General features: G+C 41.9%; 1 protein-coding gene across 3 annotated transcripts in view; it reads left to right on the forward strand.

The window, feature by feature from the left end:
• Positions 1–24,005, forward strand: part of LOC127595434 (nucleolar protein 4-like) — a 51,760-nt gene extending 27,755 nt beyond the window's left edge. For all 3 annotated transcript variants that reach the window (XM_052056939.1, XM_052056938.1, XM_052056937.1), the window contains exons 3-8: positions 18,249–18,676; positions 19,975–20,166; positions 20,249–20,437; positions 20,864–20,977; positions 21,359–21,578; positions 21,671–24,005. In XM_052056939.1, the coding sequence (XP_051912899.1) occupies positions 18,249–18,676; positions 19,975–20,166; positions 20,249–20,437; positions 20,864–20,977; positions 21,359–21,578; positions 21,671–21,888 (1,361 nt within the window). In that variant the 3' untranslated portion in view covers positions 21,889–24,005. The remainder of the gene's footprint in view (positions 1–18,248; positions 18,677–19,974; positions 20,167–20,248; positions 20,438–20,863; positions 20,978–21,358; positions 21,579–21,670) is intronic.
• The last annotated feature ends 1,246 nt before the right edge of the window (positions 24,006–25,251 follow it).

Here is a 25,251-nt window from a genome sequence, read left to right on the forward strand (position 1 = left end):
GATGCGATTGTGCAAAGGTTGCAGCAATAAAACGTGTTCTCAACATTTGAACTTATCTCTCTCACACACACACACACACACACACACACACACACACACACACACACACACACACGCACGCACGCACACACACACACACCCACAGTTCATGCCGAGGTTCAACACATTCAAACAACAACATTCAGTGTATAACACTTTTAACAGCTTCAAATATGATGACATCAGGTTTTCCTCTGCTCAGTCATGTTACCTGTCTTAAAACCTGAAAATGTTTGAACCAGATGCGGAAATGTTTCATTTTTTGCAATCACACCTAGTGTGTGAATGTTAAGATTATTTTCCACATGTTCAGAAGCTCTACTTCCATAGACAGGCGCCCATGTGCTCTGTGCCAAATGTGGCACATCTTCATTTTTGTGCCGAGAAGGTCTAGTGTACCGTTTTGGGGAATTTGGCAGACCGTGCTACACTTGACTGGCCATCTCGGCGGACAAGAGCTGTTTTCTTTTTCACAAAATACACTCGTGTTTAGACCAGCTAAAAGCAGGTCTAAGTTGTGGCACAGCTGGTGTGACTTGAGTTTTCGTGTGTTCGATACAGGCATAGTCAGATGATTCCACGCCTCCATAATATGTCTGGTGGATGTCATCGTATTTCATTCCATTATTATGACATCAACATGCATCCAACCCTCTGAATTATTCTAGAAATCAATTCAATGAATAATAATTATCGTCTTTCCCCATGACAGTGACACAACTGGTGTGTGTGGGTGTGCGTGTGTGTGAGTGGTGGGCGGAGGGTTGTCACGGGATGCACAAGCAGGCTTAGAAGATGGTCTGCAAGTGCCTAGATTGCAGTGGCCTGTTCCTTATAAACGTACTTTGTGCGCGCCAACCTATCTACTGCATGGACTCCAGCGAGTCACTCTGGTGCAAACTCATATTTATGACTGTGCCCGTCGTCTCCCTAAAGAAACCTCCATCCATGCGCACGGTTAGACTGCACTTTGCGCAAGACTGGGTACGAAAATAGGGTGCCCGGTTTCACCTACTTCACACAAAGTTCAAATATGTTCACGTCTGGTTTGAACACTAGAACGCCCGTTTCAACTGATCCTACCTGGTTCTTGCACGATTATTAGATGGTTTAAACATCCATCCATTATCTGATCAGGCTAATCCTTACGAGAGTTGTGAGCATGCTGCAGCCTATCCCAGCCGCCTTTGGGCAGTAAGTGTGGGTATGCCCTGAAATGGTTGCCAGCCAGTTGCAGGGCACACATAGACAAATAAGCATCCACATTCACAATCACACCGAGGGACAATTTAGAGTGTTCCATGAACCTGACATGCATGTTTTTGGGTGTGGGAGGAAACGGGAGTACCAGGAGAAAACCCACACAGGTATGGGGAGAACATGCAAACTCCATACAAGAAGGGTGGGGCCGGAATCAAACCCACGACCTTCTGCACCGTGAGCCGGACATGCTTGAAAGGCGTCCTTGGGTGCCTTGAAAGGCGCTTATAAATAAAATGTATTATTATTATTATTATTAACATGTTCTCCTCTGGTGTAAACATGTTTACGTCTGTTGCCCCATTTTCACACTGTGTACCAACAGTATGTATGAACATCTGGTCCTGGCCATCAGTTTATTACAGTACTTCCAATTTATTAACTGGAAGCCAGAGAGGCTAAGAAAGCACAAAATGGCTACCCTTGTTGGACACTACCATGCGCTGAGTTGTTGATCATTCGCTTTATCGATTCCGTTGTGCTATTTTATTTTGAAGCCACATTGATCCACAGCACTGTAGTTATTTGTCTTCTAGCAACTGTGCAGTGTATGATGTGCTATTCTATACCAGGATGTACTGTGATTTCATACCAGGATGTACTCTGTAACCTCCACCTTGTCGTCAAGGAAACCTCTCCTCCATCTCTACTGATTCTCTGCGCGCGCGCACACACACACACACACACACACACACACACACACACGCACACACACACACACACACACACACACACACACACACACACACACACACACACACACTCTGGAAGTGATAATGTACTCCCTGCTTTTTTCCCCCCCGAGGTCATCCTTTTTCAGCAAAGAACCTGAAGCTGAAGGAACATCTTTAAAAAAAAAAACCTCACTTGTACATTATCCTCCATGACTAACAGTGGATTCAATAGACTGAACATTTTGACGTTAGAATTGTGTTGATTGAGAAACAAGAAATGTGGAAGGATTATGCAAATTTGTACAGTAGCTCAATGTGCAATGCTAACAAAAGCATGGCAGTTAGCTGAATAGCAGAAGTGCTAAGGCAGATTGTTAATACTGTTTAAATATTGACCTGTATTCAGGCACTATTTTTTTTTAACATTGATAAAATGCCGGATGTTGTATGCTAACATCTAGCAAGATAGCATTCGAGAAAGGGCTAAAACTGATTAATAAGGCTTTCACATCTTGCCCTAATCAGTGACTGCCTCGATTGAGAATTGATGACAGGCTAACAGCTAAATTCTAAGATGCTGCATAATAGATAGCAACATGAGTAGTAAAAGCATGACGGCAGATTGATAAAGCTTTTATATCTTGCTCTGAAATCACGTACAGTGTCAAATGAGCAGTGTTGCCTGTAACGCATCACCACGAATATGTCAATTTTTTGCCACTATGAAGAGTCATTTAAAAAAAGACAAATAATTACTTTTGTAAAGTCAAAAAAGTTTTTATTTTTAATTCAAAAAGAAAATTTACCCAGTTTAGTATTTGCAAAGCAGGGTGTCAACTTTATGTGAAGCGTGGTTGTTGGCATCACCTAAATTAACATGTAATCGAATTTAGTTAATACAATACAATACAATACATGCTGATTTATATAGCGCTTTCACAACAGCGGCAGCTGTAACAAAGCGCTTTACAAAACAGTTAACATAAAGTAAAATAATAAACACAACACATAATTAATTCTAATATCTAGTAAGGGCGGCCCGGTAGTCCAGTCCTGCTTCACAGTGCAGAGGTACCCGGGTTCGATTCCAGCTCTGGCCTCCCTGTGTGGAGTTTGCATGTTCTCCCCGGGCCTGCGTGGGTTTTCTCCGGGTGCTCCAGTTTCCTCCCACATTCCAAAAACATGCATGGCTGGCTGATTGGAAGCTCTAAATTGTCCCTAGGTATGAGTGTGGGCGTTCGTCTCTGTGTGCCCTGCGATTGGCTGGCAACTGATTCAGGGTGTCCCCCGGTTACTGCCCGAAGACGGCTGGGATAGGCTCCAGCACCCCCCACGACCCGAGTGAGGATCAAGCGGTTCGGAAAATGGATGGATGGATAATATCTAGTAATCAGTGAAGTAACTACGTTACTTTTTCAAGGTAACCTTTGGCAACACTGCAGAGGAGAATTGGTCATATTATAGCAGTTGGTACATGTATTCTAATGTCTTGTTATTATTTTAAGCCTGCATCTAAATGAGTGTGTTACCTCTCTGAGAACGTACATTTTTGTACTGGACCTCATCGGAGGTTGTACCTATTGCACTGGGCTGTGTGTGTAGATGGCTGATAAATACAACTGTTATATAATGTGATGTGTTTTTGTCTTGACACTGTATATCGCAGTGTAGATGGAGTATAGTGTGCACTGTGAGGGTCGACGGGAAATGTTCTGTGATTGATTGATCAGCCCTGAAGGAAGTCAGACGAGTAGTGTTCAAGGTCCAAAGATGTGCGGATGGATGTCGGACTTGTGTGCGTGCGTGCGTAGGAGTGGTGTATGGTGAGGCGAGGTCGAGGAAGAGATCAGCTCAACAGTCTGGGTCTTTTGTCTTCCTTGCTTGCGATGTGTGTGTGTGTGTGTGTGTGTGTGTGTGTGTGTATTGTTGACACACACACTTTGCACAAAGCGTGAGTGCGTGTATTCGGAGGCCAAGTGTGGGAGTGAATGATGTGAGGCAATGTTGTCGTCCACTCAGTCAGAATGTGTTATCTCTCTCTCTCTCTCTCTCTCTCTCTCTCTCTCTCTCTCTGCCTCTGCCTCTCTGCTACGTGGGTTTCTTTAGAAGTCCCGCCTCCCTGCACCAACATTGGCTAGCTTCTCTGTGACTGTTGACTTGATGTGCCATTGGACAAAACAGATGTCAGTCAGTATGGCTGCACTGCCACCAGTCCCAATGTTGACGACGGGTTCTTGACATGCTGATGACATGTTATCGCCACGTTGTCTCTTGCCAAGTGGCTGTGCCCGTTTGGCAAACTGTCACAATCTTGCGTTTGCTGACAGGTCCCTGTAAAATCTTTAAATGTGTTGCCACATTATTGCTCATACGTTGTCGTGTTGCTGCCATCTTGGCCGTGTGTCGCTGCCTGGTTGTTGGCTTCTCCTTTTCTGACAATTTTTCAAATGCAGGTTGTTGCTATAATTTCTGTTTTGTGTCGGAATATTACCAAAATGTTGCCGCTGTGATGTTTCTATGTGGCTGTAATGTGTGTCCTCAGTTGATATCACGCCTTGGTGTTCAGTTCGGGGGTGCAAAGGACAGTACTGATTTAATTTGTGAAACAGAAAGTTATTCTATTATGATATACTACTACTTTCATCAACCAGAGGAGGGCGTGTCACCTGTCAATAATTTTCTCTGAAAGTCATGCAGCAGATGGCACCTTATTTGAATACTTTATACACACACGTACCCACACACACACACACACACACTTTGCTGTGTATTAAGTAGGTCAGGAGGGCATTGGCAACCATCACTGGCGCAAGCAGCTTAGGACATCCACTAATAGTCGACGCAGGCCCAGCCACTCACTCGCCCGCGCGCACACACACACACACACACACACAAACACACACACCGTTTAGGAATTTTGACACCATGGATAATACTTTTGTAGACAGCACATGTGTGCTCAGATGTAAAAACTGGTGCATCTTGATTTTCATTTATGTGCGAGCCTGGAAGGGAGTATGTTCACGACCACAATGATCTGCGCGGTTCTGCGAAAATTACGAGAGAAAGAAAAGTCCACCCATGCACACAGTTAGACGGCGCTGCGCGCTAGACTTGTGATGCCCATAAAAACAGACCCCAAATACAAAGAATGTGGGTGTGTGTGTGTGTGTGAGGGGGTTGGGGGGGTTTATGTGAGTGTGCGCACGAGTATGTGTGACAGCAGTCATTAAATAGTCACATTGATGACAAAAGTGACACTCAATGTTTTGCAGCTCTGAAAGGCTAATTTACATTACAATATTTGTATTCTTCTTATCACACTCGACTCAATGTCAGTACAGTAAGAGCATTTACAGAATTTTTTTTTTGATTTTATGTTTGAGGGTGGCCCATATGGAACCGCTTCTATTTTTTTTGCCACTGTATAATGTTGACATTGTGCCATGTTCTCATGTCACGACAGCTGTTTTTCCCTCATGTTGTCATGGTGACATGTCCTGATTTTACAATGTCTCACATTCTTGTCTTGTCCTTTTGTCATGTTGTCATGGTGTCTTCTTGTCAAGGCAGCATGTTGTGATCAATTTTATTTTGGTCAAAGAAAACTAACAAAATCATAAAAATTAAAACGGGATACAAATTTTCGTTCAGGAAATAAAATAAAAACGAACATGGTTTTACAAAAAACAATAACTGAAACTAAATTTAAAATTTTGCACAAAATAAAAAAAAAGAAAACCAATACTAAAACGAACAAGAACGTAACTAAAACCAATGGTTTTTGAAAAACATAAGCCAATTAAAGGCGAACAAAGCCACCTTCAAAACATATTAAAAGAAACTAAAAAAAATATATATAACGAAATAAAAACTTACCACAATGACAATTCTCAAGCTATTTTAACCATGACCATAATAAAATAAATGTTAAATAATCAAGTAAATATGATAGCAGTGTATTTTTTTTAGAATAGAAACACACTGTAACGTGTGTGATATGCCAACTGTGGTAGAAAGTAAGCCTCTTTTTTGGGGCCGTACGTCCCACAACTTCACACTATCAAGTCAAGTCAAGTACATCGACCTTGTGTGTGTGGGCGGGGTAAAGATAGGGAGCGGGGGGTAGGGGGGTGTCGGTTGTCGTTGCGATGCCAGGTATAGGCAAGGCGGAGAGGGGCCGTGGCGCCTCTCAGGGTGTGGCGCCGTGGAGCCACCAATCGTCTGCCAGCAGATCGTGCTGTGTTTTAGAAAGATAATCCATTGTAATCTTGCGTGGGCGTTGAGTGGATGGGTTGGTTTTGGCGGTGGATGGATGGGGTGGCATGCCATCCCCATCCTCGTCTCCTGGGATGTGGTGAGGAAGAGACTGAGAGGAGGAGGAGCTGTGAAGGAATTAGCATCTGTTAACACCCTCGCCCCCTCTGAGGGGGGCCGAGGGGGAGGAGGGATGAAGCCGCAAACGAAGCACGATGGACGGATGACCCAATCAAGCATCCCCTCACCCCACCATCTTCCATGCATGTATTCCTCAATCCTTCTCATTTTATCGTCCCTCTCTCTCCCTCATCTCAGCATCGTCCCCCCATCACTGACTCTCATCATCCATTTTTCTTTATCGCCATCCCTCCCTGCGTCTATTCTTTCCCCCTCATCCCTTCCTTTATTATTCCCACATTACTAAATCTTTCTCAACCCATCCTTTCATTTTGCCTGACAGCTCTATCTTTTCGCACTTCTCTCCAGCTTCATCCCTTTATTCCGACTGTTTTCCCATTTTCTCTGAATGCCTGCAGCAAGGAGTCGGGATTTCCTCATTTAGTGTGGGGAGGCGTTAAAGGGCTTTCAAAGGGAGACGGGGCCATGGGGAGGGGATGCCGATGTGTTAAGGAGTACGTGCTTTCATCCCAAGTTCAACGATATCCTTGTTGTCAAGGCGCTCTGATCCAGACGAGGTCACGGCGACGTCCATGTGGCAGCGTGACACACACACATATACACACACACACACACAATAGCGTGGTCAGAGGATGAGGTCATATGATGCATCTGGCGCTCACTCACACAGAGCGTCCTATTCACACACACACAGGGTCAGACTGTGACTGAGAGGCCCAAACTCGAGTAGTAAATCACAATGTATATATGGATGTACAGCGTGTGTGTGTGTGTGTGTGTTTCAAACAAAGTGGGTTATTCCAGATCAAAACATGTTTCCTCACGTGTTACATGTAATGTACGGGAGAGTGAACACTCGCTTATTTGCGGTTCGTTTATTTCACATCTACACTCAACTATTTGCTGAAGAATTTACAATGTGTCTGTGTTTTTATGCTCCTTCTGTAAATCTTATCTGAATAGGAATGTGTTACGGTAATTGGTGTGAAGCTAACATGCTCAAGTGACATATTTGATTTTGAGTTTGTTTGAGTTTGTTTATCGAACATAAAACATATACAGTAATAATTTGACAGAAAATAAGGTAGATAAAAAAGTAAAAAGAAAGAAATCAGTCTTCATTCAACAGTTATTATGTTCAAGGGAGTAGGAAGAAGTAAAAAACTTAGTCCTACCCCATTATGTGTTTATATCTACTAAATCATGCACTGACCCCTGAGGAACTCCGTGAGTGATTTTCAGTTGATTTGTTTTTTTTATTGTTGAGTTGCACGTACTGATATCTGTTTTCTAAATAACTTTTTATCCATTCATAAGCTACACCTCTAATGCCATATCTTTCTAGTTTTTTTTCAATAATATACTGTTGTTACGAACTCGGGTAAACCGAGTTAGGGAGGGGGATCCAAAAAACGTAGACAAAAACAAGGTCTCCGATGTAAAGACAATTTAATGTCCAAATCGAATCGGAAATAAGCGAGAACATAAAGCGCTGGTCCACAATGAGGACCAGGAGGTAAATTAAAAAAGACTAACAAAAGGAGCTTGCACAAAAGAGCAAGAAAAGGAAAGTAAAGCCACAAACTACGAACGAAAAACTATGTAACACTTTGTACACGCGAGAAAAGCCAGATCATCAAAACAAAATGGTACTAACACACAAACTTGGTACCGAGACTACACGCGAAAACACGACGAGGTCAAAAGCCACTAGTCAATGAGCAACGAGGTAAGCAAAGCCATAAACAATACTCCCACAACAGGTGTCGAACGTAGGAGTCCTTAAATAGTGTCTCTATTGATTAATGATTGCCAGCAGGTGTGCTAGAGAGACCGCTCCTGCCACCTGCTGGCCAGACCGAAAAACCGAAATGTGACAACTGTGAACTATTGTGTCAGAAGCTTTTTTTAGATCTAGGAAAACCCCAACTGTAAATTCTTTGTTGTCTATATTAGTGGCTATTGCTTCCACAAACTCCATAACTGCCATTGAGGTGGTCCGTTTTTCCCTGAAGCCATATTGATTCTCACTTAACAGCGCATGCTTTTGTATAAAGCTATCAAGTCTGTGAGAAAATAGTTTTTCTAATATTTTATAATTTATAAACAGATGTCTTTCTCCACTTTTATAGACTGGAATAACTTTAGCAATTTTCATTTTTGATGGAAAGATACCAGCTTTGAATGACAGGTTGCATATGTGCGTGAAATGTGGCACTACATATTCTATAATCTGCTTTATTATTGTCATATCAATATTAAAGCAATCAATTGACTTTTTATTTTTAAATGTTTTTACAATATTTGATACTTCTTATTTTACAGCAGTAACGAACATCGTGGAGGAGTTTTTGTCTACGTATCTATTTCAAACAAGTTTGTTGGATCAGGAATTTGTTTTGCTTGGTTACTGCCGATGTTGACAAAATACTCATTAAATTCAGTTGCTATTTCTACAGTTTTTTCCAAAATATTGTTTTTGCCTTTGATAAAATACTCTGGGAAATTTATATAATAATAATCATCATTTTTTTAGGACTATTTCTGATTACTTGGTTAAGTATTTTCAATATTTCCTGTGTTACTTTTATTCTGCTCTAATAGTGCATGATAATGATCTCTTTTACTGGTTCTTATAATATTTACTAGTTTATTTTTATAGGTCTTATATTTCTTTCTGCTTCTTCAGTTCTCAATTTTAAAAACAATTTATATAAATTGTTTTGTTTTTTTTACATGTGTTTTCTATGCCTCTCGTTATCTATGGCTTACTTGGGTCTTTATACTTTTTGGAGACTTTAATGGAAAATGTTTATCATATAAGGAGATTATGGTAGACTGAAATACTTGAAACGCTGTATTTGGGTCTTCGTTTGAGTAGTCCTCGGTCCAGTTTTTTCCATATCTTGACTGAGAGACAAGCTTACTGATGAGTAGCTAAATTTAGCATGGGTTGTTAGTGGAGGTTACTTCTTTGCCATCCATCCGTTTTCCATTCCGCTTATCCACCAATCGCAGGGCACACATAGACAAACAAGAATTCACGCTCATAATCACACCTAGAAAATTTTTGAGTGTTCCATTAACCTGCCATGCATGTTTTTGGAATGTGGGAGGAAACCGGAGCTTCCCCTCCCCATCGAGCCATGGCCACTTCGAAGCCTGGATGGTATTGATGTGTTGCATCAGTATGGGTATCTTGACCTCGAAACTGCCAAACAGATCATGGGGAGTGACTGGCAAAATAGTTTTAAAATGTGTTTGATACCAGAAGAAAGAAGCAAAACTTGCTTGGAATAAATTTGCAGTCATTTGCTTTTTCTGTAAACAAAAGAAAGAAAATGGGTTGAAATCGGACATCTGACTTCAATGAATAATTCCGACCACATCGCCCAGCCACTTGCGCCTCTTTCTGGTAATAACAGAGATGTGTTCCTCGAGCCGGTTCCTTGGCCTTGAGGACCGGCTCGAGGACCGAGGGGCGGTCCTTGGTCCTCAGCCTTGGCCTCGGAGTCAAGTCCTTGGTCCTTGGCCTTGGGAGTCAAGTTCTTGACCTTGGATTGACGGTCCTCAGACATAATGAGGGATTGAAGCCTCGAAACCCTTTATAAAGACCGCAAAAATCCCGAAGGAATCTAATAAATTCCATCCAAGGAAACCCATATTGATGGATTAACTCTGGCGCTTTAAGAGGGGCGGTTCTGCCACTGACAGGTAACAGTTAGCGCAACGTATAAAGAGCAGCATCACAGTTAGTTTCAATCACGGTTTGTTGCGTTCGCGATCGGCAGTTTAAATAGCGTGTAAAGCCTTTCTGTAACAGTGGTGTCTTTTATTTACAGTATTTTCACGACTATAAGGCGCCATTAAAAGTCTTAAATTTTCTCCAAAATGGACAGGATGCCTTATGATGCGGAGCGTCTTTTGTATGCGCTGAGTTCCAAAATCTGACTGACACCCGACACGCTGTTTATATAGAGAAAAGGCGGAAGTGACTGTGGACAAGCATGCGGGAAAGAAGTCGGCCAATCAGGGAAGGGTGGGCGTGTATATATACATATATGGAGAGGGAGAGAACGAGAAAGCGAGAGAAGGCAGACGTGAGAGAGGAAAGGCATGCTGGGGAGCAGTCCACCAATGGGTGATGGGTGGGCGTGTAAGTGGACGCTAAAGGGACGCCGCAAGCAGTTACCAACACCTGTATAGAGTGTGGCAATGTGCATTGTTGCAAAACAACTTCGGGTTTTGTTTCTAAGAACCCCCGAAAATAAATTCTACAAAGAAACACGCCTACGAAGCTGAGTTCAAACTTCAAGCCATCGGTTATGCTTTTGGCATGCGTGCCCATCTCACAGCAGCGGTGAAAAACCAAGTCAAGCAAAGGAACTCTGAGCTTGCCGTTATTCCCGGAGGCTTGACTCCAACCGCTGGACATCGGCATCAACCGGCCGTTCAAAGTAAAGTTGCAAACGGCATGGGAACAATGGATGATCGGTGGCAAACACAACTTTACAAAGAGTGAGAGGCAGCGCTTGGCGAGTTAAGCCACAATACGCAACAATGAGATGGAACGCGGCGTTTTTGATGGATTACGGTACTTGCATAATTGTTCGATTCTGATAAAGAGGATGAGGACTTTGGATTTCTGGGTGATGATTGATCGAAAAACGTGAGTACATTGTACGATGGCTAAATCAAATACAACGGAACTCAGTTTTGCTTCCGTTGCCTTTTTAAAAACGTGTTTTTAGCTTGTATCTGTATGTCTTGGCATGCTACCGTATGCTTCAAGCTAACGTGTTTTAAGCATGCGCGCATGCATGCCGTATGTTTAATCTGGTGTATGTTTTACCACTTTAAAACTGCGGCCAATGATACAGTGCGTTTTGTCTATATGTAAAATACAGTTATAGCAGCCATTAATGAGACTGCGCCCAACCATACGGTGCGGCGAATGGTCGTGAAAATACGGTTATATTTGCACAGTCGTCACGTTTGTGCGGTCACACTAGAACGTTTGTTTGAACCAAGTAATTTGCGTTACAGCTGGAGTCAATAATGTCGGCACTTCACTTTCGGGTTTGGCCGTTGGGATTTGGAGTCCTTTTGCTCGATTCCAGTTATGTTTTCTGACTGCTTTCTCATGTTTGGAATAATGAATATTGATAATACATAGTTTAAAATCATGGTCGATTTAATTATTTATTATTATTATTATTATTATTATTTTGAAGTTGAAGGTATTAATTAATGTAGTATTAGTGGTATTGGTAATAATAGTCGTACTCAGAGAATGGTTATAGATTCAGCCATCTCGTTACCTCTGCGTTCCGCGCCCGAGACGCATAATTTTCCCACGGGACGCACAGTTCCAAACAATGTGCGTTTTTGGGATGCAAGGAAATTTCTCAGGCAAAACAAACAAAAAAAAAACTAGCGCCTGAGGATTTCACAGTAACAATCGTTACCGGTAGCGTGTCGTTTCCATGGCGTCATTTTCACGGTACCGAAAAATAGTTTAATTATAAAAGTCATCGCACTTGAATTGACTGTGTGATCCACACAATTTCACTGCGCCTGTATGTGTGTTTGTGATGTGGTCTGGTGTGTGAGTGTGTTTCTTCTAATTCACTTTCGTTTTGTTTTGTTTTCGGTGTTGAGGGGGGGAACATAACAGATGACGTTATGTGCGCATGCGGGTTTTTATTTTAGTCCGCAAACTGAGGAATGGCGCGGATGACAGTTTGACATGGCGGCGAAAAAAACTCCCCAAGGTCTATTAATTACGATATTTAAGAAATGGGAATGCTTGTCTGATTTTTCGTATGAATCGTCCAAAGGGCATATCACTAAACTCACCTGTGAAGTATGCACAGAACGCGAGAGCGAAATACGACGCGAGGCACGATTACGAGGCAAGTTGGTCATTAGATTTGTAGGCTAATCGCTGTGAAAAATATTATGAAACAGTCTTGGTTATTCTATAATTTACTGGTTGTAGCATGGTAACTTTATGAATAAAACTTTGTCACAAGGTGTAGTAATGCAAATGTTAACTGTTACACATGCATTGTCTTGGGAAGAGGATGGCAAGCCACATCAATACGAGCTGTATTAATGATTACCAGTCAATTAATCTTTGCAATGTGAGATTGGAAAAAATACTCTGATGATGCCACATGAGTACACCAGTTTTTGATCCATTTATTTTTTTGAATAAACCTGGAGTACACAGCTGCTGAAGTAATGTTCATTGTTAATGTATCGTTTTCAAACCCTTGAAACATACTTTTGAGTGTCAGAATTCTTGATTATGAATATCAGTCAAAATAGAAAAATGGGTTCCCATGATGAACGTTTACGGAACCCAACATTTGTTATCGTGGTTTCCCATTGGGTAATCCGACGGAACCGAAAAACGGTTACCATGAATTTCCGAAATCCTCAGGCCTGCTCCTGAATTACTTAAATTTCTGCAGCATTTGTTTATCATTGTATGTACTGTATATGTTGTTGTTTGTGTTATTATCATATGCAATTGAATAAGTAGACCCTTTCAGAATTCGAAATTTGGGACTCTCTCAATCCATAATGGCACTCATACTTTTGTGATCAGCGAGTCCCTGGGACTCGCTGCCGGTAAACTGTAAAATTATCACTGAGAGATTACCGCTTTTTCTGCAGTCAGTGATTGACTTCTATGCAAAGTCATTTCTCAACTTGTGTTCCGTGACACGTCATGCCTGTTGAGTGTTGATTTACGTCATATTAAGAAACTACTGCACTAAAACATTAATTCATAAACGTATACCATATGATTTTATTTTATTTTCTCCTCAGTATAAATAACAACCTGACTGTTCTACTCTTTGAATCAAAACACTTCATTCAAGTGTTAGGGAGTGCAAAGGGTTATGATGGAGGGGTGTTGCAAATCATGAAGACCTGCCAAGTGGTATGATAGCATTGTTTTATACATGTCCTCAGCTCGGCCTCAATTTCAAAATCAGTCCTTGGTCCTTGGCCTCTGAAAATTTTCCAAGGCCATGGCCTCGGCCTCGGGTTGCCGGTCCTTGGACACAACACTGGGTCATAAGGTGTCATTTCATTGTGCATGAGCAGAAATATTCCCATCCGGCCAACTATGGCGTTCCATTGTCCTCTTAAATTGGAAACCATTTCACACCGAGTAAGTTGATTTGGACGGTGGGGGGTGGGCGATTGTTTTACATCCTCCCATCAGTCCTCCTCCTTTTTGATGAAAGTCACATGATAGCTGCTGTCTTAAAAGCACAAAAACACATACTGGAAATACAAACATCTTAGTCCACCATTTGATTTTTTGTTTGAGTTTTGCCGTTATTTAACTAGAATGTCACTCAGTAGCTGTGTCAGAGTGAAACTGCACATTAAAAGTGGAAAAAAATGAATTGAGCACCACATTTGTGTTTGTTAGTCCCAGTATTGAATTTGATTTGATGACATTGGGTGGTGGACAGGTCGCATGGACAGGTCGCATTGACGTAATAGTGACACCATTTTCTTTTCTCGTCACATCACGCCCTGGACAAGTTTTGTGGACATGGGCGTTGTAATCATGGTAAACTATTTATTGGTTCAAGTCACAAAATAATTCCTGTTAAAAATATACAATAGAATCAACGATTGTGGTGGCCCAAGACTTTTGCACAGTACCATATGCGTATAGTTTACCAATAATAATGCATAACATTTGAATGAAGTATCATATGTATGTGCATAAATGTATACAGTATAACTCATGTGTATATCTATGTAACTGCAGCATAGGTAAATGTGTACAGTATTTGTATGTGTTATATATATATATATATATATATATATATATATATATATATATATATATATATATATATATATATATATATATATATATATACCGCCTCAGAAATGGAGCTACAATCAGTCACCACCTCTACATGGATGACATAAAGCTGTATGCTAAGAGCGAAAGGGACATAGACGAAACATCTGTGCGGAGTATGGACTGGAAACCCCAAGGTCAAAATGGGAAACACCTCAGAAGAGCGAAGATCCTGTGGGACTTCCAGATCCAGACTGACAAGATGGTAATGGCGAACCAACCAGATATCGTGATCATAGATAAAGGGCAGAGGAAAGCCGATGTAGTGGATGTAGCGGTCCCAAGTGATGGAAACATCAGGAAGAAGGAACATGAGAAACTCGAGAAATACCAAGGGCTGAGAGAGGAGCTGGAGAGAGCCTGGAAGGTAAAGGTGACAGTCGTGCCTGTGGTGGTCGGAGCACTCGGGGCAGTGACCCCCAAACTAGATGAGTGGTTGCAACAGATCCCGGGAACAACATCGGACATCTCAGTCCAGAAATGTGCAGTGCTGGGAACAGCAAGGATACTGCGCAGAACCCTCAAGCTTCCTGGCCTCTGGTAGAGGACCCGAGCTGAACGAGGGACGGACACCACCCGAGGGGTGAGATGAGGATATATATATATATATATATATATATATATATATATATATATATATATATATATATATATATATATATATATATATATATATTAGAGCTGTCAAACGATTAAAATGTTTAATCTAATTAAAAATTCAACTGTCATAATTAACTCAAATGAACTAAAAAATTAATCGTGATTACTCACACATTTTTTATCGTTTCTGAATTTCTTTTTACATTTTTGTCCCATTTTTTCCCCATTTTAATGCTCTCGTCAACATGGAATCATGAATCAGTTTTCTATGTGCCAAATGCAAATATTTACTGAAATAACAATTTCGATTTTCAATTTTACATGAACATTTTTCACTTGGTGCAGTTATTCACACATAATCTCTCACACAATATTACTGTCCATCAATAACGGTGAAAAAAATATTTTGTCCCACAACAGCTGCTTTAACAGCTTTTTTTATGAAATCAAAACAGAGCAATATAACATTATAAAGTGCACATCTAAGGTACACTAGTACTCAGCCTACAGTGGATTTAAACCATGGTTGCATACTTCGTTTTTCTCAAGTTTGCTTTGAACACAGCAGTCTGTTTCTGTATGTTTGTTGGAGAATAACGAGACCCCGGACACCAGTGTTCGTTATGTGCCGCTGTATTCAAAACTGCCGGCCGTACAAACAAGCGCAAGCACTTCCCCCGTGCTGCTGGGGCAAACCATTCTGAAAGAGGGGGGTTTCACTCCCCCTAACAAAGTCAGGCTCTGTTGATTATGTTGGTACTTCTTGCACGGAAGTCTCTCTACGGTTTTGTGTAGACCTCATTTCGAATGACTACACTTGGTTCGATGACAGCAATGGAGACATTTTATTTTCGCTAGGTCGCTACCACTGTAGCGCACTGTCACTGTCAGACGAACACAGAGAAGCTCCACCCGCTCTATTTATATGGACACAGCACACTGTAACCTTCCACAGAAAATAGTTCCAAACAAGTAACAATCGCGTCAGTGGCATACATCGTATACCTGTATGATACACAGAGAGAGAAGAACAGGTAACTTTGATCTTGTCAGTGGAGCAATATGGTGACTTTTTAAATGTAAACTTTCCATTCATAAACTCTTTAAGAATCTGTTTTCGGTGTCTCGCACTGCCGTGGCTGGCAAAACAGACATGGGCGTGGACTTCGGCAGCGGGCTTGTTGTTTTGTTTCTGGTGTATTTATAGAGCAACGTAACATCCGCTTGTGACGTGTGCCGCGTTAATTTTGCGAGAAAATTTTTAATCCCGTTAAAATTCATTAAAATTAATGCCAATAAAAACGCACTAAACTGACAGCTCTAATATATATATATATATATATATATATATATATATATATATATATATATATATATACACACATATATATATATATATATATATATATATATATATATATATACATATATATATATACACATATATATATATATATATATATGTGTGTACGGTACATTTACATATTGTACACATATATGCACCTATATTGTGTGTATAGATTTCTCCACCCTTCCCCCATAATCATCATAATCATCATAATCATCATCGTCATCCTGCGACATCCTCCCCCCCAGCCGTGTCCCCCGTCCAAAGCGAGCCCTCCCACCCCCACCTGACCTCTTTCTCTTGCTAGCTCCTTGCTTTCCAGCCTCCTCGCCCCTCCCTCTACAACTAGTCCCGACATCCTTCGTCTCCATCTTTCTGTTTCGTCTTCCTGCATCCCTTCGATATGTGTCCTTTCATTATCATGCCGAGATGAAAAGGTGCACCGTCCGCCTGTTCTTCTGCAGTATCGACATGCCACCGTCAAATGTCAAAATCATGATGTGCACGTCTGATGAAGACCAAGAAGGTCGCGCTTTTCTTTTTCCCTGATCGTGAGACAATATTTTTACCAAATCGGGCGTTTATAACAATTCCTAGCAGACACCTTTCATCCATTCAGTAGTATCCGTAGTAATGGTAGTAGTTTCATTTGTAGTAAGAGAAGTGGTGCTGTTTGTAGTGCTGCTAAAAGAACTACTCACAGCATATGGCTCACTGCTAATACCAGCAGTACAATTAAGTCAGAGTACATGCACTTATAAGAATATTATCAACAGCAAGGGTAAGAGTAACAGTATGCCTGAACTGACCTGGTAAGAATATTACTTATATTGTCTGCTGCTATTTTGTAACATAATCATCATCTGTGCATTCTTCAGCAGTGCACTTTTTCACCCGTCCGTCCATCATCCCGTTTTATCTCTCATCTCTTGCCAGCATTCATTCATCCACATACCATCCATCCATCATGAAATGTTTATGTCCATTAAAGTGCAAGGTGGTGATGATGATGATGATGATTGGGGGAAGAGAGGGGTATGGAATGAGCAGTGGGATGCGGAGAGAGGTTGAAGCTGTTGTGGAATTGGAAAGCACATAAAATGTGAGATAAATATCCGTCTTTACACCTCCTGTATGTTTTCAAGATGCACAATTTGGTCCATTCGTTTCTGCTTGGTGATGCTATGTTTCCACCTGCTGGACATTTTCTGAACTTGCTTTATTGCAAACGTACGCTATATTATTATAAACTCCTTTTAATCAACCAAATTACATATGGTCAAAAGAAATTCATTCATTGTACAAATTTAGCTTGCAATATCTTAAATATGATCATGCTATTTTGGTATATTACATACATGTAATGTAGAGATGGGCAACTTGCAGTCCAAAACAAAATATAGTTGGAGATTTTTATTACTTTTTGAACAAGAATTCTTCAAAATCCACAGATAAACATTCAATATACTGTATGTTTTCCACAGAAAATGTTGAGCAATGGGAGAAAAAAGAACAAAAAAGAGCCATGAATATGCAAATCTGCGGGTACTGAATGGCAAATACATGCACATTGGTCGACTGCAGTTTTAGTTGTCATATCACCAGTCACCACTAGATGGCAGAAATATCGTAGTTGCACTCACACTGGGCTTTATACTGGCCTATACAACAAGGCGAGTAGGCCTGATATTTTTTTTGCGCAGGGTTTTTTGTTGTTGTTGTTATTGGGTGAGGATAATGAAACATTTATAGATGCATAGAAAATGTATCAAAAAATATATTAAGGGCACCCATTTTGCTGGAATGCACATATTTTTTTTCCATATTTAAAATATCATTTTTGTCATAACCTGGTTAGGAAGTGGGTCATCCTATGTGGCTCCTCAGCAGCAAAGATAAAACATTGTTGCCCAACTCCAGCATGTAAATTGCCCATCCCTGCTCTAACGAATGCACATAAAGATGAATGAATGATAGTTTGATAAGTGACTTTCTCTCACCCAATCTTTCCCTCTCGTTGTTCCAGATGATTCATCGTCCGAGAGCGGCAGCGGCCTTCCCGCCCTCACCCCTCCATCCTCGTCCTCAGCCATTGTCATCAGGGAAGCCCACGTTGTCAATGGCAACTGTGGCCCCGCCCCGCTCAACTTCAGCACACCCACATCATGGGCCTCGTCCTCCGAGGATCAGCAGCCCGTGAACCTGAGCGAGGCGCCCCCTCAGAAGCCGCCGCTGGGACCCTCTCACCTGCCCGTTACCGTGTCAGCAGCGGCGGCGGCCCTGCTCGGCGCCCTGCATCCCAACATGCCTGAGGAGCTTCGCAGAAAGTATCCGCTGGCCGCCAAACCTCCGCTGGCTCCTCATCCCGCACTGCCCGTGCCGCATGTGCATATCCCGCACACGCACGCCATGCAGGGCAGTGAGTTGCGACTGGACCGCGACTATGGCGGCAAGGTGAGAGGTTTGTCGGCCAGCCGTAAAGGATGGCTTACTAAAAACTTTAGTGAGCCATGGAACATATTTTACATGAGATAAATGTCAACGGAGGGGCGGCCCGGTAGTCCAGTGGTTAGCACGTCGGCTTCACAGTGCAGAGGTACCGGGTTCAATTCCAGCTCCGGCCTCCCTGTGTGGAGTTTGCATGTTCTCCCCGGGCCTGCGTGGGTTTTCTCCGGGTGCTCCGGTTTCCTCCCACATTCCAAAAAAAAAAACATGTGTGGCAGGCTGATTGAACACTCTAAATTGTCCCTGGGTGTGAGTGTGAGCGTGGATGGTTGTTCGTCTCTGTGTGCCCTGTGATTGGCTGGCAACCGATTCAGGGTGTCCCCCGCCTACTGCCCGAAGACAGCTGGGATAGGCTCCAGCACCCCCCGCGACCCTAGTGAGGATCAAGCGGCTTGGAAGATGAATGAATGAATGAATGAAATGTCAACGGACGTCAGCAAACACAAATGTGACCAAAAAATGCCGTTTTAGGAATAATAATAATAATGATAAGACATTTTATTTATAAGCACCTTTCAAGACACACAAGGACACTTTACAATCAGGAACAAAAACAATAAAACACAGTACGGGTTGAGCAGCGGCAGCCAGACGCGCCAGCGTTCACTCAATCCCGAAAGTCGGAAGAAACTACAAGGGAGGGAGAGGAGGAGAAAAAAAAACACGCTCGAACTATCCTCAAAATGAGGATAGTTCGACTCTTAGCACTCACTCTTTTGAGAAGCTTGATTAACTGCAAAAGACGAAAAATCTGGGCACAAAACATAACTGCATCTCTACTTTCACTGTGAGATCACATGTTAAATGGTAGTGGCTAGATGTTATGAGGTTTGCTGCCGTCACCTGCTGTCAGAGTGACTAAAGCTCACTCAAAAGTCTTTTTTTTCCCTCAACAACAAAAAAAATCGATTCAGTGATTGTTCGCAACACTCAAGGTCAATGCCATCAGATGATGGCAAAGGACTAGTTTTATGTCGATAATTTTTATGTAGGCATTCACGACTGTTGTATAGTAAACGACTGTTGTATACTGGCCATGAATGGCAAAAACAAATAAATAAATAAAAACACCAGTAATTAACATTTATGATCGCCTTTATGATGTTTAATCCACGAATATAACAAAACCTATAATCCCAAAACATTATGATTCCACACTGAATAACACTGAATCCCCATATTCATTAAGAATCCCAACATTCTAATTAGTAATGTGTTTGAGTGTGTGTGTCTGTGTGTGTGCCTAGTCTCCCATGTACAGTTCTGGTGGCAGCTACGACAGCATCAAGATGGAGCCGAGCGCTGAGGACCTCAGTACCAGCCGTCTTGGTGGTCCTGTTGCCCCCGACGATGACGACGACGAGCATGACGAGCACGAGGACAGCGACAAGATTAATGATACAGAGGGTGTCGACCCGGAGCGGCTGAAGGCCTTCAATGTGAGTGGTTGCGGCTACGAGTCTCCTGCATGATGATACGGGTGTAGCTCATAACATCGCCATCTTTGGGGTGCTCCTTCAGATGTTTGTGCGTCTGTTTGTGGACGAGAACTTAGACCGGATGGTTCCCATCTCCAAGCAGCCCAAAGAGAAGATCCAGGCTATCATTGAGTCCTGCAGCAGACAATTCCCAGAATTCCAAGAGCGCGCCCGCAAGCGAATTCGCACCTACCTCAAATCCTGCCGGCGCATGAAAAAGAACGGCATGGAGGTACTGCATCATGATTATGGTGCACTTAATTGAACGGCGTTTGTTTGTTCTTTCTTCTTTCTACTCACATTCTTGCTGCTGTAGGCTGTAAATTTCCCCAGTGTGGGACAAATAAAGGATATCTTAATCTTATGGTTGATTCCAATATTTGGCAGAATTAAAAAAATGGGGTCATTTTCCTCTGGCTTTCTTGTTCAAGACTCTGCATTGTTTCTGTGTATTATTGTGTTTATTGATTTTATGTTATTAATTTGTTTCCACTGCCCTGGTTTCTAGATGTCAAGTGCTCTATATCTAAAACTGACAGAAAACCACAATACTGCAGTACTGCGCTCAAGTGTCTGATTGTCTTGAGCGAGTGTTGCAAGTGAATGCAGCTCGCAAACATTTCTGATGCCATCCTCACGTTATCGTTTACCCCAACAGACCCGGCCCACTCCGCCTCACCTCACTTCCGCCATGGCGGAGAACATCCTGGCCGCCGCCTGCGAGAGTGAATCACGCAATGCTGCCAAGAGGATGCGCCTGGATGCCTATCATGTGAGTCACCACTATGACGCGATCACCTTTCAAGTGTCAAGCAGGGCATTTTCTGAAACGTCACCACTATAAATTACAATGCATGGTAAAATCCGTCTTTGCCAGGCTTTTATCGGTCGAACATAAAAACAAAAAATACAAATATATCAAAAATCGGATGTATCCATCTTTGCCAGGCTTTTATCAGTCAAACATAAAAACAAAAAATAAAAATATATCAAAAATCTGATGTGCTAGAAAAAAAAGGAAAAACATTTTTAAAAATCAGAAATACATTTCATGGCACATAAAACCATCTCAGATGAAATAACACTGTTTCTCAATGTTATTTTTCTTGTTGGCAAATGAAGCCAACTTTAACTTTGTATTTGGTTGTTCCAGGATGAGCAGATATCACTGGACAAACCCTCCAGTGGTAGCGGCGCCCCAAGGGAGCCAGCGTCACTCGTTTCCTCCGCCTACTCGCTGGCCGCGTCCGCCTTCTCCAACCAGGAGCCACAGGTCTACATCAACGGCGCCGGACTCAGCTATGGTTACCGTGGATACCTGGGGCTGGGCGGAGCGGTTTCTTTGACGACTGGTGCCGGCGCTCAGAGCAACGGTGAGAATGCCGTAAAGAAGTGTTTGCACTTTGTTTCTCCTCATCACTGCCAGGGTTTTTCAACTGATGGATTGACTGCCCTTGCTCATCAGGCCCCACAGACCTGAGCATGAAGTCGCTCTCGTCCACCAACATGGTCACCGCCACCAACCACTGTCTGGGTGGGCGGGGTGGCGGCGGGGCCTCAGCCCAACTCAGCCAACCGGAGATCGCGGCCGTGCGTCAGCTGATTGCCGGATACCGGGAGTCAGCGGCTTTCCTGCTGCGCTCCGCTGATGAGCTGGAGAATCTCATCCTGCAGCAGAACTGAGTGCATACACGCACTCATATTCAGCCTTTCTCGACACGTCTGGGAGAAACTGTGGGAATAGAGTGAGTTGGTAAGTACTTGAGAGGAGGTTATCCTGCTCTACCCACAATCAGCGAACCTCCGATGAAGAGCGACTTTGATATCCCATACCCTCCATGTGTTCCGGCACCCTCTTGGACACATTGGCTTGTACATAGAAGCACTTTTCCTGCTAGCCTTTCCACCACTTCATATGCACCTCAACTCCTGTTGACCAGAGCAGGAAATACCTCAATCATCCGCTTCCTGCCTCGTTGTTGTAAATATTCAGCTGAAGATGCTGAGGATGAAGATGTGTGTGTGAGTGTGTGTATGCTAAATGCTAATGACCGCTCCTTTATTACCTCCCACGCTAACGTGGTCGGCACGTCTCTTCGGACCTCCTCCGTCTCTTCTCGATGGACCTAAAGCTCCTGCTCGTCCTCGCTAGCGTCCGCCACAGGAAGAGGAGAGCACTGGGACATTGCTGCTAAAACGAGAGGCGGAGCTTCTGCCATCGACATACACGAGACCTCACAAATGGCGACGACAACGGACCACCAAAAGCTTTCTTGTGTGGCACATCTTTTGTGGACTGGCCCGCCAATTCGGCAACACGTTGCTACGTCTACGCTATTGGCTGCAGGGCTGTTTGTTTTCTGGATCAACCACTGAGCAGCTTCGGGTTGTTGTGAGGAGAAGGTTAGCCTAGCTTAAAATTGTACGTTTTTATTTAAAAACGGCACTATAAGTCCAACATTAACTTTGTTTCACATTGTACAACTAGTCAACAAGATGACCACATCACTGGATGTCGCTATTGTATTCCATCTTAGACAATAGGTTCAATTCCCTCGGTCTGGATCAGTCAATGAGCAGCCTCAGTTTGTTGCGAGGAGAGTTAGCTGACGTTAAAGTTGTGTTAATTTCTTTAGTTTGTTCTTAATTTTGTTTTATGTCGCACAGCTACTCAACAATTTTATTTTTTAAAAGTCTGACATGGACTTCGTACTCCCATTATACAGATAGTCAACAAGTTAGCGTCACCAGATGTCACAAATGACTTAAATTTTACATATGAGATTAGCATGATGAGCAGCCTCGAATTGCCATGAGGATAAAGCCAGCCTGGGTTTAAATCCTATTGTTTTATTTGAAACAAACTTGAAATTTGCCAACATGTAAACACATTGTACAGCTAGCTATTCAATGGCATCATTGGTCAAATCTTAGCATAACATCTTATTCTTTCAAACCAGCATTAACGGTGTCATCTCTAAGTACATCGAACATTCCAAATGCCTCCATTAGGATAACCACCATCTCGTAATGCTAAGACAAGATGTTTCATGCTAAGCTTATGTAACTAGTGGTAAGTGGGCAACTTTGCTCATGAGCGACTTTGATTTTTTTTTTTCCCCCGCCAACAAGACGAACTAGCATGTAGTTTCCAACTTCATGGGGCAAGATGTTAATATGCGGCTTCTTTACCTAACGAACTGTCATCTTTTTATCGAGACTTTCAGTACAATGATTGCGGTTGTCGTGAGGAAACACAGGTAGTGGCATAAAATCACATTATTCTTTAACTGAAGCCAACATTGATATTGTTCTCACAGCACGTGAGTATGTCAAGCAGTCTTTATACAGTAAGCTAGGCTGAATGACAAACTAATCATGAAATGAAGGTCGTGACTTTGCTAATTGATGACTCTTTGTTTCCCTATAAATTTGTTGTGCAAAAACAACATGTTAAATAATGAACAAGGTAACGCTGACGCTCGGACAGAGGACATTTTAAAAGGTGACTTGTTTCCGACTGATGTATTGATTTTATGGTGGAAAGGGGGCAGATTGTTTCTCTTGGTCTTTATTTATTTAGATTTTTTTTAGATTTTTTTTTACACAATGCAGCTGATAATCACGATGTTCCCTCGACATTAGGCGGTCTCACACTGTGAGACTTTAGCATTTGCCAGAGCAATGAGAGTTAATGTGACTTTTGTCTTTGTGGAACATTCCCGATTTGAACTGTGAAGGTTCTTGTTTTATTTGTTTGACCAATATGCAAAAAAGAAAAAAAGAAAAAAAAAAAGAAAGCGAGCGTTAGAAGGCTGCTGGTGGGGAGTTGGGAGTGATGATGTCACATGACTCGCGTGTCACTGCGCTACAATCAGGTTCTTAAAGTTCTAAGCCAAGTGTTGTGAAAATATGCCCTGAGATGAATTATTTAATTATAGTTATAGTATTTGTTGCATTAATTAAAATTGCCCGGGGTTTTTTTTCACTTATCTCCGTTCATTGATTTCTTGGAAATAAAGAAATACAGCATCAATTCAAAAAATTAACAATTTCTACATCTACATTTATTTTATAAAATAATTGGAACTCATTAAATTAGTTATTAAAACTACAACTCAAATTAAAATGATTTTTTTTTTGCAGTATACCTTACTGGTTTAATTTTTACCTCATGTATGAATGACCTGGCCCATCGACACATTGTCTAAATCAAATGTGGCTCTTGTGTACAAAGGTTTGTCCACCTTTGTGTTCAGCATTTGTTAGTACAGTAAATAGAACCAGAACAAAAATAACTTTGTTAGTCTCAAACCTACTACGGCAAACAACAAAAACCAAGCAGAGGACAATCTTTGCCAAGTTGTAATTTGTTGTTTCGAAAAATAATTTTTACTCTAAAATTCTGCCTCCTGACGCCAGATTGTTTTTTATTTTTTCAAAATCAACTTTGTGATTTAGAAAATATATATATATATATATATTTATGTATTTGTCTTTTGTGGGTTTTTTTTTTCAAACATAATATTTGTCAGTGTTTGCCTCAAGTACGCATTCCAAAAGGTTGCCCAGCATCTATCACACGTCTATGTGCGTTCCTTGAAGAGAAACATCTTTATTGTTAATTGAGTTTATTCCGTCAGATAAGTCCTCGTCGGACTCATAAAAAAATAAGGTTAAGCTGAGCTACGATGCTGGTCGAGCAATCACGAACTTTGTGAACAAATGTCAACACAAGAAGGTTGAATTTGTTTTGTTTATTTTTGTATGGGACAGCACACTGGATTTAGTGATGAGCATGTCTGTCTCAGTGTAAATGGTTGTTTGTCTATAAGTGGCCTGCAATTGGCTGGCGACCAGTCCAAGGCTGACTTTCGTAACACAGAATACAGCTAGTCAACAAGGCTTGCTAAAAGTCATTTTAGATTAATTAACGACTCAAAATTGCCTATTGGTGTAAATGTGAGTGCAAATGGTCATTTTGTCCCCTAAAATTGACTGATGACCATTCCAGGGTGTATGAAGCCTCTCGCCTGTGTCATTTTA

Source organism: Hippocampus zosterae, chromosome 2 (assembly GCF_025434085.1).
Source record: "Hippocampus zosterae strain Florida chromosome 2, ASM2543408v3, whole genome shotgun sequence".
NCBI lineage: Eukaryota > Metazoa > Chordata > Actinopteri > Syngnathiformes > Syngnathidae > Hippocampus > Hippocampus zosterae.